Genomic DNA, 18,426 nt, shown 5'->3' with positions numbered 1-18,426 from the left:
GAACACAGAATCACACAGGGTGGGAGGGCTTGGAAGGGACCTCTGGCAATCATCAAGTCCAACGCCCTTGCCAGGGCAGGGTCACTTGGGGAAAGGTCACACAGGAGCATGTCCAGGTGGGTTTGGAATCTCTCCAGAGATGGAGACCCTCACTCTCTGGGCAGCCTGCTCCAGGGCTCCAGCACCCTTAGCCTATGGAAGTTGCTCCCTAGGTGGAGCTGGAACCTGTTGTGTTCTAGTTTGTGCCTGAACACACATCCAGTAGAAGTGTCCTGGCTCAGGTGAATGTTGCCCAAAACTGAGCAAGCATTTCACACCCTCTACAACTTATTGCCTCCCCTGCTGCACTGCCCTGGTGAGCCTGGCAGGGCCCAAGCTTCTCAATGAACCCCAAAGAGCAGGCAGGTGCAGTGCCCAGAAAGCAGGAGCAAAGTGTCTGGGGAAGTGACTAAAAGCCACAGGGGGAGCCCCCTCAGAGTGTACCAACTGCTCTTTGGAGAAGCTGCTCACAGTCACATCGCTGCCCAGACTGGCAAGAGCCCCGGGCAGAGGGCCCAGTGCCACTGCCAGCCCAGCCCAGAACTGCCAGCGCAGGCAGCACAGGGAGCTGCCAGTCTGGATCTTGCTGATCAAACTCCATGGGAGAACTGGGATGGAGCTGGGAACCGAGAGAGGTCACCTGGCAAACTGGAGAGGCATGAGGAGCTGAGGAGCCTCTGTCCAGAGGAAATGCCAGAGCCCTGGATCACTCATCTGGCTTTGCCTCACCCTTTTCTGGCCTGCTTTCCTTTTCCTTTCTCTTTCTTTCCCTTTCCTTTCTCTTTCTTTCCCTCTCCTCTCCTCTCCTCTCCTCTCCTCTCCTCTCCTCTCCTCTCCTCTCCTCTCCTCTCCTCTCCTCTCCTCTCCTCTCCTCTCCTCTCCTCTCCTCTCCTCTCCTCTCCTCTCCTCTCCTCTCCTCTCCTCTCCTCTCCTCTCCTCTCCTCTCCTCTCCTCTCCTCTCCTCTCCTCTCCTCTCCTCTCCTCTCCTCTCCTCTCCTCTCCTCTCCTCTCCTCTCCTCTCCTCTCCTCTCCTCTCCTCTCCTACTTTCCCTTCCCCTCCACTTTCTTCCCCTCCACTTTCTTCCCCTCCACTTTCTTCCCCTCCACTTTCCTCCCCTCTCCTCTTTTCCCTTCCCCTCCACTTTCTTCCCCTCTCCTGTCCTCTCCTCCCCTCCCCTCCCCTCTCCTCCTGTCCTCTCCTCCCCTCTCCTCCCCTCCCCTCCCCTCCCCTCCCCTCCCCTCCCCTCCCCTCCCCTCCCCTCCCCTCTCCTCCTGTCCTCTCCTCTCCTCCCCTTCCCTTTCCTCCCCTCCCCTCCCCTCCGGTCCTCTCCCGTCCCTTCCCCAAAGAGCAGACTTGTGACCCCCACGGCTCCAGCGCTGCCACCCTCTGGCTGCCAGTGGCAGGCGGCTGCAGAGCTCCCTTTGGCAGCTGCGAGCGGCAGCCGATGCAGCCCCGGGGGAGCCGGGCGAGGCGAAGCGGCGCAGCCTGCGCTCGGCTCCCCGGCGCCCGCAGCCCCGTGCGCAGCCAGAGCGCAGCCAGAGCGCAGCCTGCGCGCTCGGGAGCGGAGCAGAGCGGGAGGAGGCGGAGGAAGAGGCGGGGGAGGAAGGGCAGAGAGGCAGCCAGCGTGAGTCAGCAGGGGCGGCAGCGGGCAGGCAGCGGGCAGGCAGCGGGCAGGCAGCGGGCAGCCCTGCGCTGCCAGCATCTCTGCCCAGCCGCATCCCGGGAGGCAATGGGAAGGGAGGCGGCGGAGCAGCTGCCGGCAGCAGGCTGGGAGCCTGTGCCGCTGAGCCTGCCGCAAGCCCTGGCGCTCAGCTGGACGGAACGGCAGGGCCCGGCGCAAGCTGTGCAAGCTGGGCTGTGGTAACGCCACAGGGATGAAAACCAGTCAATAACGTGGGGGATGGGCAGGCCAAAGCTATTTTTCACCCTGGCCGGAGAGAAGGAAGTTTGCAGACGCAAGAGGAATGCCCAGAGAGGAATCCCAGCTGCGCTGAAGGCACCGAAGCACTGAGCTGGAGACCGTGGCAGAGACATCTGCAGCCGGGACAGGGCAGGGAGCCGGGCTGGGCTCTCAGGGACACACCAACGCACTCAGCTCTGTGCCACATGCCGAGGAGGCAGAGGGAAGGGTGGCAGGAGCTGGTCCAAGGTGGTGCAGGAACAGGAGAATGCAGGATTTGATCACTTGGGGACAGAGGTGTGCTGGAGGGAGGTGAGCACAGAGGTGGTGTCAGGAGAAACGGGACTTGTGTGAGGGCTGGGACTGTGTAGCTGTGAGACAGCAGAGAGGGGGACAAGGGGAGCTGGCAGACAAGGTGTGCACTGCAGACAGGAGAGAGGAGCCCCAGGGGCAAGCAGGAAGGGAAGAAGGATGAGGTGAGGAGAAGCCTGGCAGGGAGAGACTGGGTGCCCACACAGCTCAGAGCAGCAGTCTGTGCAGCCCTCCCAAGGGCAGCAGGCAAGCAAGCTCCAAAAGCATTCCTGGCAGCTGCCAGCAGCCCAGCCTGCCACAGTGGGCACTGCCTGCTGCACCCCACCCCCTGCTCACTCCAATCCTAGAACCCTAAAGACTGGAAAAGCCCTCTGAGATCATCCACTCCAACATCAACCCAACCCCACCATGGCCACCAAGCCATGGCCCCAGCTGCCATGGCCACAGGTTCCTTCAGCACCTCCAGGCATGAGGACTCCACCACCTCCCTGGGCAGCCTCTGCCAATCCCTAACCACTCTGGCACCAAAGACATTTCACCTCAGCTCCAACCTAACCCTCCCCTGGCACAAGTTCAGGACATTCCCTCCCCTTCTGTCACCTGAGACTGGAGAGCAGAGCCCAACCCCCAGCTCACTGCAGCCTCCTCTCAGGGAGCTGCAGACAGCAATGAGCTCTGCCCTCAGCCTCCTCTGCTCCACCCTGCACCCCCCCAGCTCCCTCAGCTGCTTCTCCCCAGCCCTGTTCTCCAGACCCTTCCTCAGCTTCATTGCCCTTCTCTGGACCTGCTCCAGCCCCTCAGTGTCCTTCCTGGAATGAGGAGCCCAAAACTGAAGCCAGGGCTGAAGCTGTGGCCCCTCCAGAGCTGAGCACAGGAGGACAGTCCCTGCCCTGGTTCTACTGCCCTGGTGCAGGACAGAATGGTGTGCCCTCCTTGCCCACCTGGGCACAGCCTGGCACATCTCCAGCTGCTGTCACCCAGCACCTCCAGGGCCATTTCCTCTCATCCTATCACCTGTCACTTGGCAAAAGAGACCAACACCCACCTGGCTCCGATCTCTTCCCTGCACCCCACAGCCAAGCTGGCAGCACTACCTCACATGGATGCTCACAGCACATGGATGCTCTGTGGCCCAGAGCAGAACAAGAGAAGCAGGACAAAGGCTTGCATGGGCTGGGCCAACAGCAGGAGGCACAGCTGCAAGTGCATCATTTCCAGGAGTCTTCTTAGACAGGAGCCTTGGTGAGAGTCCCCACACTTGGCTTGTTCTTACAGAAGGTAGGTGCCAGTCTGCACCATGCTCCAGCTCTCAAACAGCGCAGACAGCAGAAGGCTGCTGCTCCCCTCCCTCCCCCTGCTCTGTGTGAAAGAGATGGCTGCATCTGACAGCAGCTCTCAGAGAACTCAATGGCCATGTGATGGGGAAGGGGAGGGGGTGCACAGCCCTGGCACGCTGCAGGAGAACATTTGCAGCTCAGATGACTCATGCTTTCCACCCCAAAGTGCAGAGCAGCAGCCTGCCCTTCTCCTGCATGCACTGCCAGCTGTGCAGCAGCATCTCACTGACCCTCACCTTCCCCCTCCTGCATCCACCACTCCGGCTGGCAGCAGAACCTCAGCAGAGCACTCTGGAGGGCAGGCAGGGCTCTGGGTATTTTGTCATTTGCATGTGTCCCCCCCCAAAAAAGATGCCCAATCCTCTAGTGAGGAAGCTGTAGCAGCAACGGTGCAGCCAGCAGGAGCAGGGCAGGGATTAGTCTCCCTGTACCGGGCACTGCTGAGGCCACACCTTGAGCCCTGTATCCAGTTTTGGAGCCCTCACTCCAAGAAGGATATTGAGAGGCTGGATCAGGTCCAGAGATGTCCAACTAAGCTGGGGAAGGGTCTGGTGAAGGGTCTGGAGAGCAGGGCTGGGGAGGAGCAGCTGAGGGAGCTGGGGGGGGTGCAGGGTGGAGAAGAGGAGGCTGAGGGCAGAGCTCATTGCTGTCTGCAGCTCCCTGAGAGGAGGCTGCAGTGAGGTGGGGGTTGGGCTCTGCTTCTTAGTCTCAGGTCATAGAAGGGGAGGGAATGTCCTGAACTTGTGCCAGGGGAAGATTAGGTTGAAGATTAGTAGAAACTTCTTCCCTGAAAAGGCTCTCCAAGACTGGAGCCAGGGAGGTGGCTGAATCCCCATCCCTGGAGGTGTTTCAGAGGCAGAGCTGTGGTGCCGAGGGCCATGGTTTAGCCCCAGCCTTGGCAGAGCAGGTGAAGTGGATGGTCAGAAAGGGCTTTTCCAACCAAAGCCAGCCCATGGCTGTATGACACAGCAAGCACCTGCAGTTCTCAGTGCTGACTCTGAGAGTAGTGCAGTGTCATCAGCGCAAGACACCGGCGTGGAGAAGGCTTGAAGACAGCCAAAGCTGCTCTCGGTGCAGCCATACATTTACCAGGCATTAGGCTGCAGATAAAACTCACCCAGGCCCTGAACTGTCTTCAGACTCGGTCAGAGATGGCAGGAAGTCAGCATAAGCAGCATCTGCCTCTTCACTTCCCTTCCACTTACTCAGAAGTGGACGCCACACCTCACAGCCTTCAGCAGATGACGTTTGGGAACAGCTCTGCAGCCAGGAGGAGCAGAACTCTCCCTTCTCCACACAGCTGGGAGCTGTGCACATCACTTAAGGAAAGAGTCCTCAGCAAGGAGCTGCCCTGCAGTGAGCACTGAGAGTCACAGAATCATGGAATCAGGCTGGCAGAGAGCTCCAGGCTCAGCCAGCCCAGCCTAGCACCCAGCCCTGCCCAACCAACCAGACCATGGCACTCAGTGCCCCAGCCAGGCTTGGCTGCAACACCTCCAGCCATGGCCACTCCACCACCTCCCTGGGCAGCCCATTCCAGTGCCAATCACTCTCTCTGACAACAACTTCCTAACAACATCCAGCCTAGACCTGCCCTGGCACAGCTTCAGGCTGTGTCCCCTTGTTCTGGTGCTGGCTGCCTGGCAGCAGAGCCCAACCCCACCTGGCTACAGCCTCCCTGCAGGCAGCTGCAGGCAGCAATGAGCTCTGCCCTGAGCCTCCTCTGCTGCAGGCTGCACCCCCCCAGCTCCCTTAGCCTCTCCTCACAGGGCTGTGCTCCAGGCCCCTCCCCAGCCTTGCTGCCCTTCTCCAAACACCTTCCAGCACCTCAACATCTCTCTGCAATGGAGGAGCCCAGAGCTGGACACAGCACTGCAGGGGTGGCCTGAGCAGTGCTGAGCACAGGGGCACAAGAACCTCCCTTGTCCTGCTGCCCACACTGCTCCTCAGCCAGCCCAGGATGCCATTGGCTCTGCTGCCCACCTGGGCACTGCTGCCTCCTTTGCAGCTCCTCTCTGCCACCACCCCCAGCTCCCTCTCTGCCTGCCTGCTCTCAGCCACTCTGGCCCCAGCCTGTAGTGCTGCTTGGGGTTGTTGTGGCCAAAGTGCAGAACCCTGCCCTTGGCCTTGTTCAGTCTCATCCCATTGGCCTCTGCCCACCCATCCAGCCTGGCCAGGTCCCTCTGTAGGGCTCTGCTACCCTCCAGCAGCTCCACAGCTGCTCCTAGCTTGGTGCCATCTGCAAACTCACTGCTGCTGGACTCAATCCCCTGCTCCAGATCATCACTAAAGACATTGAACAGGACTGTGCCCAGCACTGATCCCTGGGGCACACCACCAGTGCCAGATGCCAGCTGGATGTGGCACCAGAGCTTCTGCTCTGTCCCAGGTGCACTTCACCTGCCAAGCATGTCCTGAACCAAGGGCAGCACCAAAGGAGCACAGGCACCAGCAGGGGTGAGTGGTAGCTGGGGCATGGTCTGTCTGTGCCATAACACGGTTGGATGGCCATGGTGGTGCTGGGTTGACAACTGGACTCTACAACCTCAGAGAGCTTTGCCAACCAAAGCAATTCCACGAGCCCACAAGCACACCTGAAGGTGACCCAGCACTGCTCCTGCACAGCACAGGGAACTAGGGCAAGGACCTGAGATTGCTTTCAGTGCCCTTGTGCCCTGTGCTCTGATCTTCCTCAAGAAGAACTCTGCTCAACCTGATCTAGTGGAGGACATCCTGGCTGACTGCAGGGGGGTTGGACTAGATAACCTTTGGAGGTCCCTCCCAACCCAGACCATTCAATGATCTCTGAGGGCTTCCATGTGAGACATCAGCAACAGCACAGCCTGCTGCAGCACCTCCTGTCCCAGAGTGACACCTGGAGCTCTGGCTGTCTCTGTCTGCACAGGTACAGGGAGCAGAGGGAGGGACCAGAGCAGCTCTGTGGCAGTGCAGCTGCACCTGCAGGCAGCTGAGCATCTGCTGCAGGGCATGAGAGATGGGGAAAGACAGCACAGCTTTGGTTTGCTCCTCTGAGCACAACAGCGTTAACAGGAGTTGGCAGAGCAGCCCTGGTTTCTAGGGGACAGGTGAGTTTCTGCAGCCAGGACTTCTCAAAACATTCCATAAGCACAGGCAGGCTGGAAACACAAAAGGAACAGAGCAACTCCAGCCACAAGCACGCTGCTATTTATATCAGTTCTTCACTGGAGGACCCAAAAGTGCTCTCCGGATGTCACTGCTATTTCATCATTTATTTGCGGAGCATCACTTCTTGTGTCCAGCAGCCAGCTCCAGCAGAGCCAGCTCCAGAACATCTTAAAGGAATTAATTACACATCAGCAGAGCCCCTCCCTTTCCTGCCTGCTCCTAAAAACTCTGAGTTTTCTCTCCTGCATGGGGCCACGGCAGCTGCACAGCTGCTCCCTGAGGGGAGCAGGCAAAGTCAGAGCTTCACAGAAGGGGCTGGGTTGGAAGGACCCTTCAAGATCATCCAGTGCCAACCCCCCTGCCATGGGCAGGGACACCTCCCACCAGCACAGCTTGCTCAAAGCCTCACCCAGCCTGGCCTTGAACACGATTTCTTCCTCACCTTCACTCTCCCTCTCCCCTCTCCCAGCTCAAAGCCATTGTCCCTCAGCCTGGCACTGCCAGTCCTTGGCAAAAGTCCCTCCCCAGCTCTCCTGGAGCCCCATCAGGTACTGGAAGGCTGCTCTGAGGTCTCCCTGGAGCTTTCTCTTCTCCAGGCTCAACAGCCCCAACTCTCCCAGCCTGTCCTGACAGGGGAGGTTCTGCAGCCTCTGATCATCTTTGTGGCTTTGTGGCCTCTGGCCCCTCTCCATCAATTCCACATCCCTCTTATGCCTGGGGCAGCAGAGCTGGAGGCAGTGCTGCAGGTGAGGGCTGAGCAGAGCAGCCTGGAGGGGCAGAATCCCCTCCCTGTGCTGCTGCTCTCCCTGCTCTGGCTGCAGCCAGCACACAGCTGGCTCTGGGCTGCAGCCACCAGTGCTGGCTGCTGGGCACTTTGGCACCAACTGACACCCCCAAGGCCTTTCCGTGTCCTTCTTGTGCTGGGGTCAAAATACTCCTCAGCACCAAGAGAGCCAGGCAATGGTGAAGCAACTCACACAAGCCCACAGAGCAAGGCTGGGGAAAAACAGAGCAGGAAGTCCCCAAACGGATCTGGGTTGCCTTAGAAACACCCCCAGCAGTGAAGTCATACCCTGGAGATGTCAGTGGTGGTTTAACCAGCTCAGGAAATTGCCTCTGTCTCCATCTCTGCTCTGTCTTTGGGCAGCAGGATGTGAGTGCAGGTGGCCACAGAGGCTGCAAAGCTGAACTCTTTCCTCCCCAGCAAATGCAGAAGGGCCTGGATGGGCTCCTGCCACAGGCTGGGCTCTGCTGTGGAGAAGGCTCTGCCATGGATGGGCTCTGCCATGCTTCAACCCACCCCCCACAGTCCAAATGCCACTGCTGACAGAAGCACCTCCCAAGTTTCCCCCAGATGAAGCAATCCATACAAGCTCTAGCAATGGAGCAGAGTGGAACCTCTTGAAAGTCAACATGGGCAAGTGCAGTGTCCTGCATCTGGAGAATAACAGCTCCCTGCACCAGCACAGCTGAGAGGGTGACCTGTTGGGAAGCAGCTCTGTGGAGAAGGATCTGAGAGTGTTGCTGGACAAGTCCCTCAGGAGCCAGCAATGTGCCCTTGTGGCCAAGAATGGGGTCCTGGGGTGCATTGAGAAGAGTGTGGCCAGCAGGGCAAGGCAGGACAAGGCAGGACGAGGCAGCAGGTTCTCCTCCCCCTCTACTCTGCCCTGGTGAGGCCACACCTGAAGCATTGTGTCCAGTTCTGGGCTCCCCAGAATGGAGGCTGTGAAGATGCTGAGGGGCCTGGAACATCTCTCTTAGAAGGAGAGACTGAGAGCCCTGAGGCTGCTTAGGCTGGAGGGGAGCAGGCTGAGGAAGGGATCTTCTCAGTGCTGATCAATAGCTAAAGCGTGGAGCTTTGGACTGAGACAAGCAAGGGTCTCCTCCCAGCTGCAGCTGCTCCCCAGGGACAGCTCCATGGCAGGAGACATTTAAAGGGGAAAGCTAAAACCGCATTTCAGCAAGAAAGCAGAGAGGGGTGAGAAAGGGGTCAGCAAGGAGCAGAACTGACCCCATTAGAGAAGCAGCAGGAGGCAGGGAAAAGCTGTAAAGATAAAGCATGGAGCCAGCCAGGGAGAGCTTTGATTTGTACTTTCTAAGGGAATAAAAGAGCTGGAGGGAGAGATACACTGCAGCATTGCTGAGGTGCCAGCAATGCCCCCGAGGGCAAACGAAGCTTCTCTTTGCTCCCTTGGGCAGGAGTTAGGAGGCAAATGAGGCAGGGAAGCAGAGGGGTGCCCCAAGGCTGGCTGTGCTGCTGCTGCTGTGTCTTGCACTCTCAGGCCACAGAAATGCCAACAGCTTTGTGCAGTTTTGCACCATTAGGGATGATAAAGCAGCAGGGGAAGGGCTGCGTGGAGTGCTGTGAAACCCACCGAGCTGCACCTGCAGGGCGCTGCCGCGATGCACACTGCAGCAGCAGCCCACGTTCAGCACTCCTGACCTCTGCAAACACCTCCAGGTGCCAGAAGAGGCTGAAACACAGCCCCAGAGCCACCCCCCCGGATTCTAGGGGTGCCAAATCCCCAGCCGCACTGCTGGCATCAGCTGCAGGCACCACCACAGCCATCTGCTCCAGGCCTGCCACTGCAGTCACCCCGGCAGGGCGGGGCGGGGGCTGTCGGCGAGGGGAGGGACACTGCACCCTCATCACACTGCCCCTGGCACGGAGCAAACCACCCTCTGCCCTGCCCAGCAAGTGCGAGGCCTGGATGCTTTGTCCTCTCCCTGCAGCTGCCCTGCAGCAGGCAGGAGAACGAAGGTCTCTGAACGAAGGGAGGGGGACACATGTCTAAATGGAGGCTGGGGACATGTGTCTAAATGGAGGGAGGGGACATGTGTCTTTAAATGGAGGGAGGGGGACATGTGTCTAAATGGAGGGAGGGGACATGTGTCTTTAAATGGAGGGAGGGGGACACATGTCTAAATGGAGGGAGGGGCACATGTGTCTAAACGAAGGGAAGGGGACACACGTCTTTAAACAGAGGGAGGGGGACACATGTCTAAATGGAGGGAGTAGGACGTGTGTCTTTAAATAGAGGGAGGGGGACACATGTCTAAATGGAGGGAGTAGGACGTGTGTCTTTAAATAGAGGGAGGGGGACACATGTCTAAATGGAGGGTGGGGACATGTGCCTTTAAATGGAGGGAGGGGCACAAGTGTCTTTAAAGGGAGGGAGGGACACAAGTGTCTTTGGAGGACCCCTGCGAAGGGTAAGACTTAGCGCCCGTCGAAAGCTTGTTGGTGGCCTCCTAACACCTGAAGGAATGGACGCATGGACTGCAACTCAGAACCATGAAACGGTCTGGGTTGGGAGGGGCCTCAAAGACCATCCCGTTCCAAGCCCCCGCCATGGGCAGGGACAGCTCCCACTAGCCCAGGCTGCTGGTCCTGCAGCGCCCATCCTGCAGCCAGGGCAGGCAGGTATTGCTTCAGCTCCCCTGCACTGGCCGCTGGTAGGGGAGACGCTGGAGAGCGGCTAAGCGGCCCCAGAGAGCCGCGCAGTGCTCCTGGGCTCTGATCCTCTTCAGGAGCAGCGCCCCTGGCCCGCTGCAGCGCTGCCGTGCGCCCGGGCAGGGGCACAGCGCGGCCGCTCCGCAGCTCAGCCGCCCGGGCAGGGGCACAGCGGGGCAGCTCCGCGGCTCAGCTGCCCGGGCAGGGGCACAGCGGGGCCGCTCCGCGGCTCAGCTGCCCGGGCAGGGGCACAGCGGGGCCGCTCCGCAGCTCAGCCGCCCGGGCAGGGGCACAGCGGGGCAGCTCCGCGGCTCAGCTGCCCGGGCAGGGGCACAGCGGGGCCGCTCCGCAGCTCAGGCTGCCCGGCCAGGGGCACAGCGGGGCAGCTCCGCAGCTCAGGCTGCCCGGGCAGGGGCACAGCGGGGCCGCTCCGCAGCTCAGGCTGCCCGGGCAGGGGCACAGCGGGGCCGCTCCGCAGCTCAGCTGCCCGGGCAGGGGCACAGCGGGGCCGCTCCGCAGCTCAGGCTGCCCGGGCAGGAGCACAGCGGGGCCGCTCCGCAGCTCAGCCGCCCGGGCAGGGGCACAGCGGGGCCGCTCCGCAGCTCAGCCGCCCGGGCAGGGGCACAGCGGGGCCGCTCCGCAGCTCAGCCGCCCGGGCAGGGGCACAGCGGGGCCGCTCCGCAGCTCAGCCGCCCGGGCAGGGGCACAGCGGGGCCGCTCCGCAGCTCAGGCTGCCCGGGCAGGGGCACAGCGGGGCCGCTCCGCAGCTCAGGCTGCCCGGGCAGGGGCACAGCGGGGCCGCTCCGCAGCTCAGGCTGCCCGGGCAGGGGCACAGCGGGGCCGCTCCGCAGCTCAGCTGCCCGGGCAGGGGCACAGCGGGGCAGCCCCGTAGCTCAGCTGCCCGGGCAGGGGCACAGCGGGGCCGCTCCGCAGCTCAGCCGCCCGGGCAGGGGCACAGCGGGGCCGCTCCGCAGCTCAGCCGCCCGGGCAGGGGCACAGCGGGGCCGCTCCGCAGCTCAGCTGCCCGGGCAGGGGCACAGCGGGGCCGCTCCGCAGCTCAGCCGCCCGGGCAGCCAGCGAGGCGTGCAGCTGAGCAGAGCAGCTGAGCAGGGTTAAGAACGCATCCAAGTGCCTCTCTGAGCAGTAACCTCTCCATAAGCACTTCTGCCGAAGCCACCCGAGCTGCAGCAGGTGCTGAACCTCGGCAAAGGTCCTCCCCGCAGTAAGAGCAGGGCAGGGCTTCCTGCCGTGCCCACACACATCTCTCCTTCTCTGAACGTTATGCAAACACAGCGCCTGGCCCCCACCCGAGGGGGGCAGGGGCATGTTTTGTGTCTCCTGAGCACCAAGATCACCACAAGCACTGCCTACAAACACTCTTGACGCTGATCAAAGTGAAGCCAGCTTATTAAAGAGGGCTCTCTGCAGAGAGCTGATTTGCTCTACATGAGCATGAATTCAGTCACTAAGCTGGGGGGAAATAAAAAGAAAACTACAGAAAGCGGTTTGCTGCCAGTCAAAACCTTCTTAATATCCTCCTTAAAGAGATTTTTATCTCTGTGTCTTGTCTGCCTGAAACTGAGCCACCCATACAAACCCAGCCCAGCCCAGCAGGGATCAAACAAAACCCATTTTCCCCTGGCCTGCTGCCCATCCATCATCTTACAGATTCATAGAATGCTCTGGGCTGGAAGGGAGCTCAAAGCTCAGCCAGTTCCAACCCCCTGCCATGGGCAGGGACACCTCCCATAGCACAGGTTGCTCAAGGCCTCATCCAACCTGGCCTTGAACAGCTCCAGGGAGGGGGTAGCCACAACCTCCCTGGGCAAACCTCGTGGTGAGGTTCCAGGGAGCACATCCCACAGCTCCTTAGAGGGCAGGAGAGCAGGCACTTGGCTTGAACACCTCTGCATGGCCAGAATGGATGCAGCTGACTGCAAGCAGAGGTTCTCGCACACTGCAGCTGCTGGAGTCCACATGTGTGCCTGGGTGCCACCAAGCTGTGCCTCAGGGTGCCCAGGGATGCTCTGCTGGGCTTTGAAAACTGCTCCTTTGCAGCTGCTCCTCAGCTGAGATGCTCTGGGTCTGCATCATTTGTGGTGAAGCAGTGAAGATGTATCTTGAGTGAATCTGTACAGAAATGGCCTGAAATTGTGCCAGGGGAGGCTTAGCTTGGAGATGAGGGAAAATGTCTTTGGTGCAAGAGTGGTCAGGGATTGGCAGAGGCTGCCCAGGGAGGTGGTGGTGTCCTCATCCCTGGAGGTGTTGAAGCAACCTGCGGCCATGGCACTTGGAGATGTGGTTTAATGGTCATGGTGGTGTGGAGTTGATCCTAGAGGGCATTTCCAACTCAAAACAATTCTGTGATGCTGAAGAAAATCAGAGTACTTGTGGGAGAGCTAAAATTGCCACCAGATGAGTGGTTTTGGCAGCAGTGTGTGGAAATGGCTTGGCTGTGCCTTGTCAAGTGCCTGCTCCTGTGATCTCACATCTCCCACTCACTTTATTTCTGTCACAACACAGACAGTGACACCTTTGGAAAACTTGCAGCTGGCTCCAGACACAACCTGCTCCTCAGGGGGCCCAGGGCTGCAGAACACATCACAGAGCCACAGAACAGAGGGGCTTGGAAGGGACCTCCAGAGATCAGCCAGTCCAAGCCCCCCGCCAGAGCAGCATCACCCAGGGCAGGGCACACAGCAACACATCCAGGTGGGGGTGGAAAGCCTCCAGAGCAGGAGACTCCACAGCCTCTCTGCGCAGCCTGCTCCAGGGCTCTGGCACCCTCAAAACAAAGAAGTTTTCCCCCACATTGAGGTGGAACCTCCTGTGTGCACCCACAGCCTCTTGGCCTGTCCCAGGACACCACTGCAAAGAGCCTGGCCCTTGCCTCCTGACACCCACCCTGCAGGTATTTATGAGCATCGATCAGATCTCTTCTCAGTCTTTTCCACACCTTTAGGGCTCTCACACAGATGTTCCAGTCTCTTCATCATCCTCACAGCCTCTGTGGGGCACTCTCTAGTCTATCCCTGTCCCTCTTGCACTGGGGAGCCCAGACCTGGACACAGAACTCCAGATGTGGTCTCACCACAGCAGAGTAGAGATGGAGGAGAACCTCCCTTGCCTTGCTGCCCACACTCTTCTTAATGTACCCCAGGGGTCCATTGGCCCTCCTGGCCACAAGGGCACATTGCTGTGCCATGGACATCACTCCGCAGGAGAGAGGAGAGGCACAGGGAGGCTCTGGCTCATCCTTGGCCTCACATGCACACGGGGAAGGAGGGAAGTGACCCTGTGCAGAAGGCACTTAGCTCTTTGCTGGCAGTGCCTCAGGGTCACAGACCTGCTCACATGTGTGTGTGCTCCGCAGCTGCTCAGCTCTCCAATGCTTTCAGGGGCAGAGCCAAGGCAGCCTGAAGAAGTGCACAGGCAGCTCCATCAGAGCAGCAGGTGGACACCACCTCAACGTGAGCAGAAACTTCCTGGCTGTGAGGGTGCTGGAGCCCTGGAGCAGACTGCCCAGAGAGGTTGTGGAGTCTCCTCTGGAGACTTCTAAGACTCATCTGGATGTGTTCCTGTGTGACCTGCTCTGGGTGCCCCTGCTCTGGCAAGGGGGTTGGACTGGATGATCTCCAGAGGTGCCTTCCAACTCCTCCCATTCTATGACTCTCTGATCCTGCTGGCCAGGCCTGAGCTGCAGCCTGCACTGCCCAAGTGCCACGTTGGTCAGCACCTGGCTGCAGGTTCCTCCAGCCTTTGCTATCAACACTCAGCAACATCCTGACCGTGAAGAGGATGGGAGGGAGGAGATTGCACCAAAGGTCAGAACCAAAATCACCCCTGTCTATGCACTGCCAAAGGCCCCTGGCTGCTCTCCTAGAGGTCCAGCCTAGATGTCTCTTCCAGCTATCATCAGCACTTTGGCTCTGAAGCTGCCCTTCTGTCACAGGCTTTTACTGTTGGTGCCCCAAGGTTTAAGCTGCAGCTAATCTCTTGGCTAAGAACAGTTTAAGTTGTGACACTTAGGCTTTGGCTACTTCTCTCTTTAACCCAATCTGAGCACCTTCCATCATCTTTCATCCTGTCATTCACCCCACCTGCCAACTTTACACCTGTGCCACATTTGTCTATTCAAACAGTGACCTTGCTTTTCAGTTACTCTGCCAAAAGCACAGCCCCAAGTTACAGTCAGGAGCACACAACAGAGACCATTCGAAGCTGAGATTGACACAACCTGCCCTACAGCTCTGCAAAGCAAAGTGCAGCTAGAGAACAAGGGCTGCCACCCAGCCTGGCTCCCTGTGGCCCCACTGGCACTGCCAGCTCTGCTCCACAGGGCTCTGCATGCTCCCAAGGGATTCCCACTGAGCTCTTCCTCCTCACTGAGACCTCCTCTGCACAGCCCATCGGTGAGCATGACACAAGTCCAGAAGCACAGCTGGGATGCTGGGGACAACAGCACAGTGAGAGAGGAAAAAAAAGAGCCCCAAGTTGCCCAGGGAGGTTGTGGCTGCTCCCTCCCTGGAGGTGTTCAAGGCCAGGTTGAATGAGGCCTTGAGCAAGCTGTGCTGGTAGGAGGTGTCCCTGCCCATGGCAGGGGTTTGGAACTGGATGAGCTTTAAGGTCCCTTCCATCCCATTCTATGATTTCAGTGAAAGCTGCACTTGATCCTTCCCCATCCATGAGGCCTGAAGAGCCTCTGAGCTGCCCAGCACAGCCTACACTTCCTTTTGCTGTTAAGAGCTCTGGATTGCAGCTCTGCCCAGCACAGCCTACACTTCCTTTTGCTGTTAACAGCTCTGGATCGCAGCTCTGTACCGCGGCAGGAGCAGCACCGGCTGTAGCCTAGCAGCTAGTCCAAAGGGCAACGGCTGGGACACAGGTACCACAGGGCACCTTGGAAAGGGACAGACTCCCTTTGCTGTGATGTCTGACCACTCTACCTAACACTCCACCCTCGCAGCACAAAGTGGCAGAGCCCTACCAGAAGTCACCAACCCAGCTCTAAGCATCAAAGAGAAGCATAAACATTCTCCTGGTGTCAGATAAGCATCAGTGGAAAAACAGGCACAGAACCAGCACACCCTGAGCTTCACTGTGCCTGCAGGACAGCAGGTTCCAAGCTGTGCTGTCCCATACACCAGGCTTGCCCAGGCTGGCCTTGCAGGAGCACAGTGCCCCTGGCTGGAGAAGCATCTCCTTGACTGCACCAATTACGGCTCCACACAAGCTGACCACTTCCACGAGGCTAAAAGCTCTCCTCACTGAAATGCTTTCACTCAAGAGGGTTTCATTCACCAACCACTGATGGCTTCTTACTGCAGGCTGCTCCTTGTCTCAAGGCAGTGCCCTGAATGCCCAAAATGCTGAGCTCCATCTATGGGTCCAAAGAGCCTTACAGTGCCCACTCCTCCTGCAGATGAGTTTGTGTGTTCTGGTACGTGCAGGACCAGCCTTGGTCTGCAGCTCATCCATGCTCACCACCAGATACCTGCTGGTTCAGCTGCAACTGCGTGCAGGCAAGCAGACAGCCAAGGTACCTGACAGGATCACCAAGGGACAGGTCTCCAGGGGCTTGGGGGTTATTAAACTCCTCACATACTCTCATTGACTTAACACCTGCTGTGTCCAGGAAGAGGGTGGGTCCTGGCTTGGCACCTACTGTGATTCCACCCTGCCTCAGGCTGCCAGGAAGCCCCAGCTCCCTACACTCTGGGACACATGGCACTGTGTGCTGCCAGTCTGCTCTATCCACTTGTCAAGTGCCAGCCCCAGCTCCTCACGTACCATACCACTGACCACCCGCGGCCCCCCCGGGGCCACCAGCGAGCTCAGCACAGCCCCAGGGTGAAGCAGAACTGTGACCATTGCCTGCTGCCACAAAGCTGATGCTGGGGCCCCTGGTCTCTCCCACTCTGCCCATGGCAAAATGGGGACAGACAAACGGGGGCTGTGCTCACAGCATGCTCTGCAGCTGGCCAGCATCAAGGCTGAACCTCTCCTTGGAAGCAGGATCAGAAACCCTGGCTTCTCAGAGTCCCCCTCCTCACCATTTCACAGGCTGCCCTTTCCAGCCTCTTGGCAGCCAGCACACCAGAGTGCTGCCATCCCTTCCTCACAAGGCCAAGGGCCCGAGGGGCAGAGAGGAGCCACCCTTTGCCTTGGGCCAACTGAGCAGCATGCACATCGTCCTTAAGGACGGACAGTGGCCCAAGTGCTATCTGAGACACTCCTATAAGCTCCTGCCACCTCCTTCCCCACTCCCTGAACACCGCAGTGTCTCATGGCTCTTCCCAGCGACGCAGAAGTGCTGGGATTTATCCCTCGCTGCTCAAATGTCAACAGCAGGAAACACTGCCAAGATCTAGGAATCAGAGACACCTGCCCTCGGTGCCTGGCTGCAGACACAGAGCAGCACAGCACCTCCGGAGGATTTGTCTCTCAGAAAGAGAGGGAAGTTGGCAGGGACTGTGGTGTGGGCAGTGAAACCCTAGAGGGGAATCAGAAAGAGAGTGGCTGCTGCTGGCTGCTGGACGCTGCTGGCTCCTTTGGGCTGCTGTCAAGGCTTTATTTATTTTCCTCTGCAGTCCCACCCATCCTTTGCCTTTCTGACACGAAGCACCTGGCGTAGGCACTGAGCAACCATCTGCCTCTGGGATGCCAAAGCTCCTCGGGTCCCGTGCAGAGCAGCTCAGTTTCAAGGAGCGGCTCCTGCAGCTCGTCCGAAGCAATTGTCCCCATCTATTGTTGGTGAAAGAGGCGAAGCAGAGCACGTGGGAGCCTGCAGGGACCCCCGGACAACTGCCTGCAGGAAGCAATCGCCATGGCACTGGGCAATCAGACTGGATTATCACCGTGGCTGCTTTTCAGCTTTGGGAACCAGGACAGTTACAAGGAAACTGCCTTTCTCTTTTTAAAGGACTTGTTTCCAAGCCTCCACTTCGTCACCCGCGCATGCCGTGGGAGCTGATGGCAGGAATTCCTCACGGAACTCGGGCTGCACTCTCTGCATCTCCCACGGACTCACCTTGCACCGCAGCCAAGGGCAGCGGCGATCACACGCTAGAGTAGTTCCCGGAGGAGCAGTGCGAGACACCCGCCAAAGCCCAGGGGAGCTGGGGGCTGACCCCAGCAGCCCCCCGGCGCACGGCAGCGGCGGCCCGCCCGGCTGGCGGCACGACAGAGACAACCTGCTGCAGCATCCCCCACGGGGGGCAAGGGGTCCCGCACCGCCGCCCGCGCCCCGCAGCGCGCCTGCCTGCCGCCCCAGACGCCGGGCTCCGGCTCCCGGGAAGCATCAGGCTCCTGGCTGGCACCAGTGCCCACGTCCCTCTCTCACCTTGCCAGGCTGCGCCCTTCAGCCCTGCCCGCCCCGCTGCCGCCGCTTGCTCGCTGCCCTGCACACGCAGACCCCGGCCCGCCCGCGCTCCCACGGCACAAGCGCTAACTCATACTCATCCCGGCGGCTCCCGCTGAGCCCCACGCCTCTGAACGGCGCCCAGGCGGGCACGGGGACGACAGGTGACCGGCGGGAGGCGAGCTGATGTGACACAACACGTACCCAAAGAGGGACCGCTCCTCTGCCATGCCCTTCCCCATCTCCTGCCTTGCTCGGCCGCGCCCTGCTCATCCCTTCCCACTCCCTGCCCGGCTCTGCCCTGCGCATCCCCCGCTCCGTCCATGCCCTGCTCAGCTCTGCTCCCTCCCCAACCCCAGCCCAGTCCCTGCCGAGCTCTGCCCCTTCCCTAGCCCTTTCTTCTCCCCCTCGCTCCGCGCATCACCCTGCCCAACTCGGCCCCCGCCCAGCCCTGCCCCAACCCTTTTCTTCTTCCTCCATCGTTCCGCGCATCCCCTGCCTGACTCTGCCCCTCGCCCGGCCGCTGCCGGCCGCCTCCCCCGCCGGCCCAGCGCGGCGCCAGGACCTGCCCAGGGTACGGCGGCGCCGGGCCGGTGTCCGGGACGCAGCCCCGAGCCGCGCCGCGCTCACCAGCACGAAGGAGCTGCGCACCGCCTCCGAGACGCTCTGCCGCAGCTCGGCGGCCGTGCCCGGCTTGCTCAGCCGCTTGGTGAACTTCCTCACTTCCGACATGGCGACATGGTCCGCGCCGCTCGCCGCGGGGCCCAGCCGAGCCGCGGGTGCCTGCCGGCGGGCGCGGCGGGGCCGGGGCGGGCCGGGGCGGGCGGAGCCGCTGGCGGCGGGCGGGGCCGGGGAGGGACCTGCTCGGCCCGGCCC

At 60.2% G+C, this 18,426-nt stretch overlaps 1 protein-coding gene across 1 annotated transcript in view; it reads right to left on the bottom strand.

Moving 5' to 3' along the window:
- DOCK11 (dedicator of cytokinesis 11) overlaps positions 1-18,314 on the bottom strand; it is a 149,304-nt gene extending 130,990 nt beyond the window's left edge. The window contains 1 exon segment of the mRNA XM_064159646.1: positions 18,181-18,314. Within this exon segment, the coding sequence (XP_064015716.1) occupies positions 18,181-18,282 (102 nt within the window). The 5' untranslated portion in view covers positions 18,283-18,314.
- Positions 18,315-18,426: the final 112 nt, after the last annotated feature.

This window comes from Pogoniulus pusillus, chromosome 19 (assembly GCF_015220805.1).
Source record: "Pogoniulus pusillus isolate bPogPus1 chromosome 19, bPogPus1.pri, whole genome shotgun sequence".
NCBI classification, from domain to species: domain Eukaryota; kingdom Metazoa; phylum Chordata; class Aves; order Piciformes; family Lybiidae; genus Pogoniulus; species Pogoniulus pusillus.
Note: the sequence above shows the minus strand (reverse complement) of the source record. Positions and strands in the feature narration are given on the sequence as shown.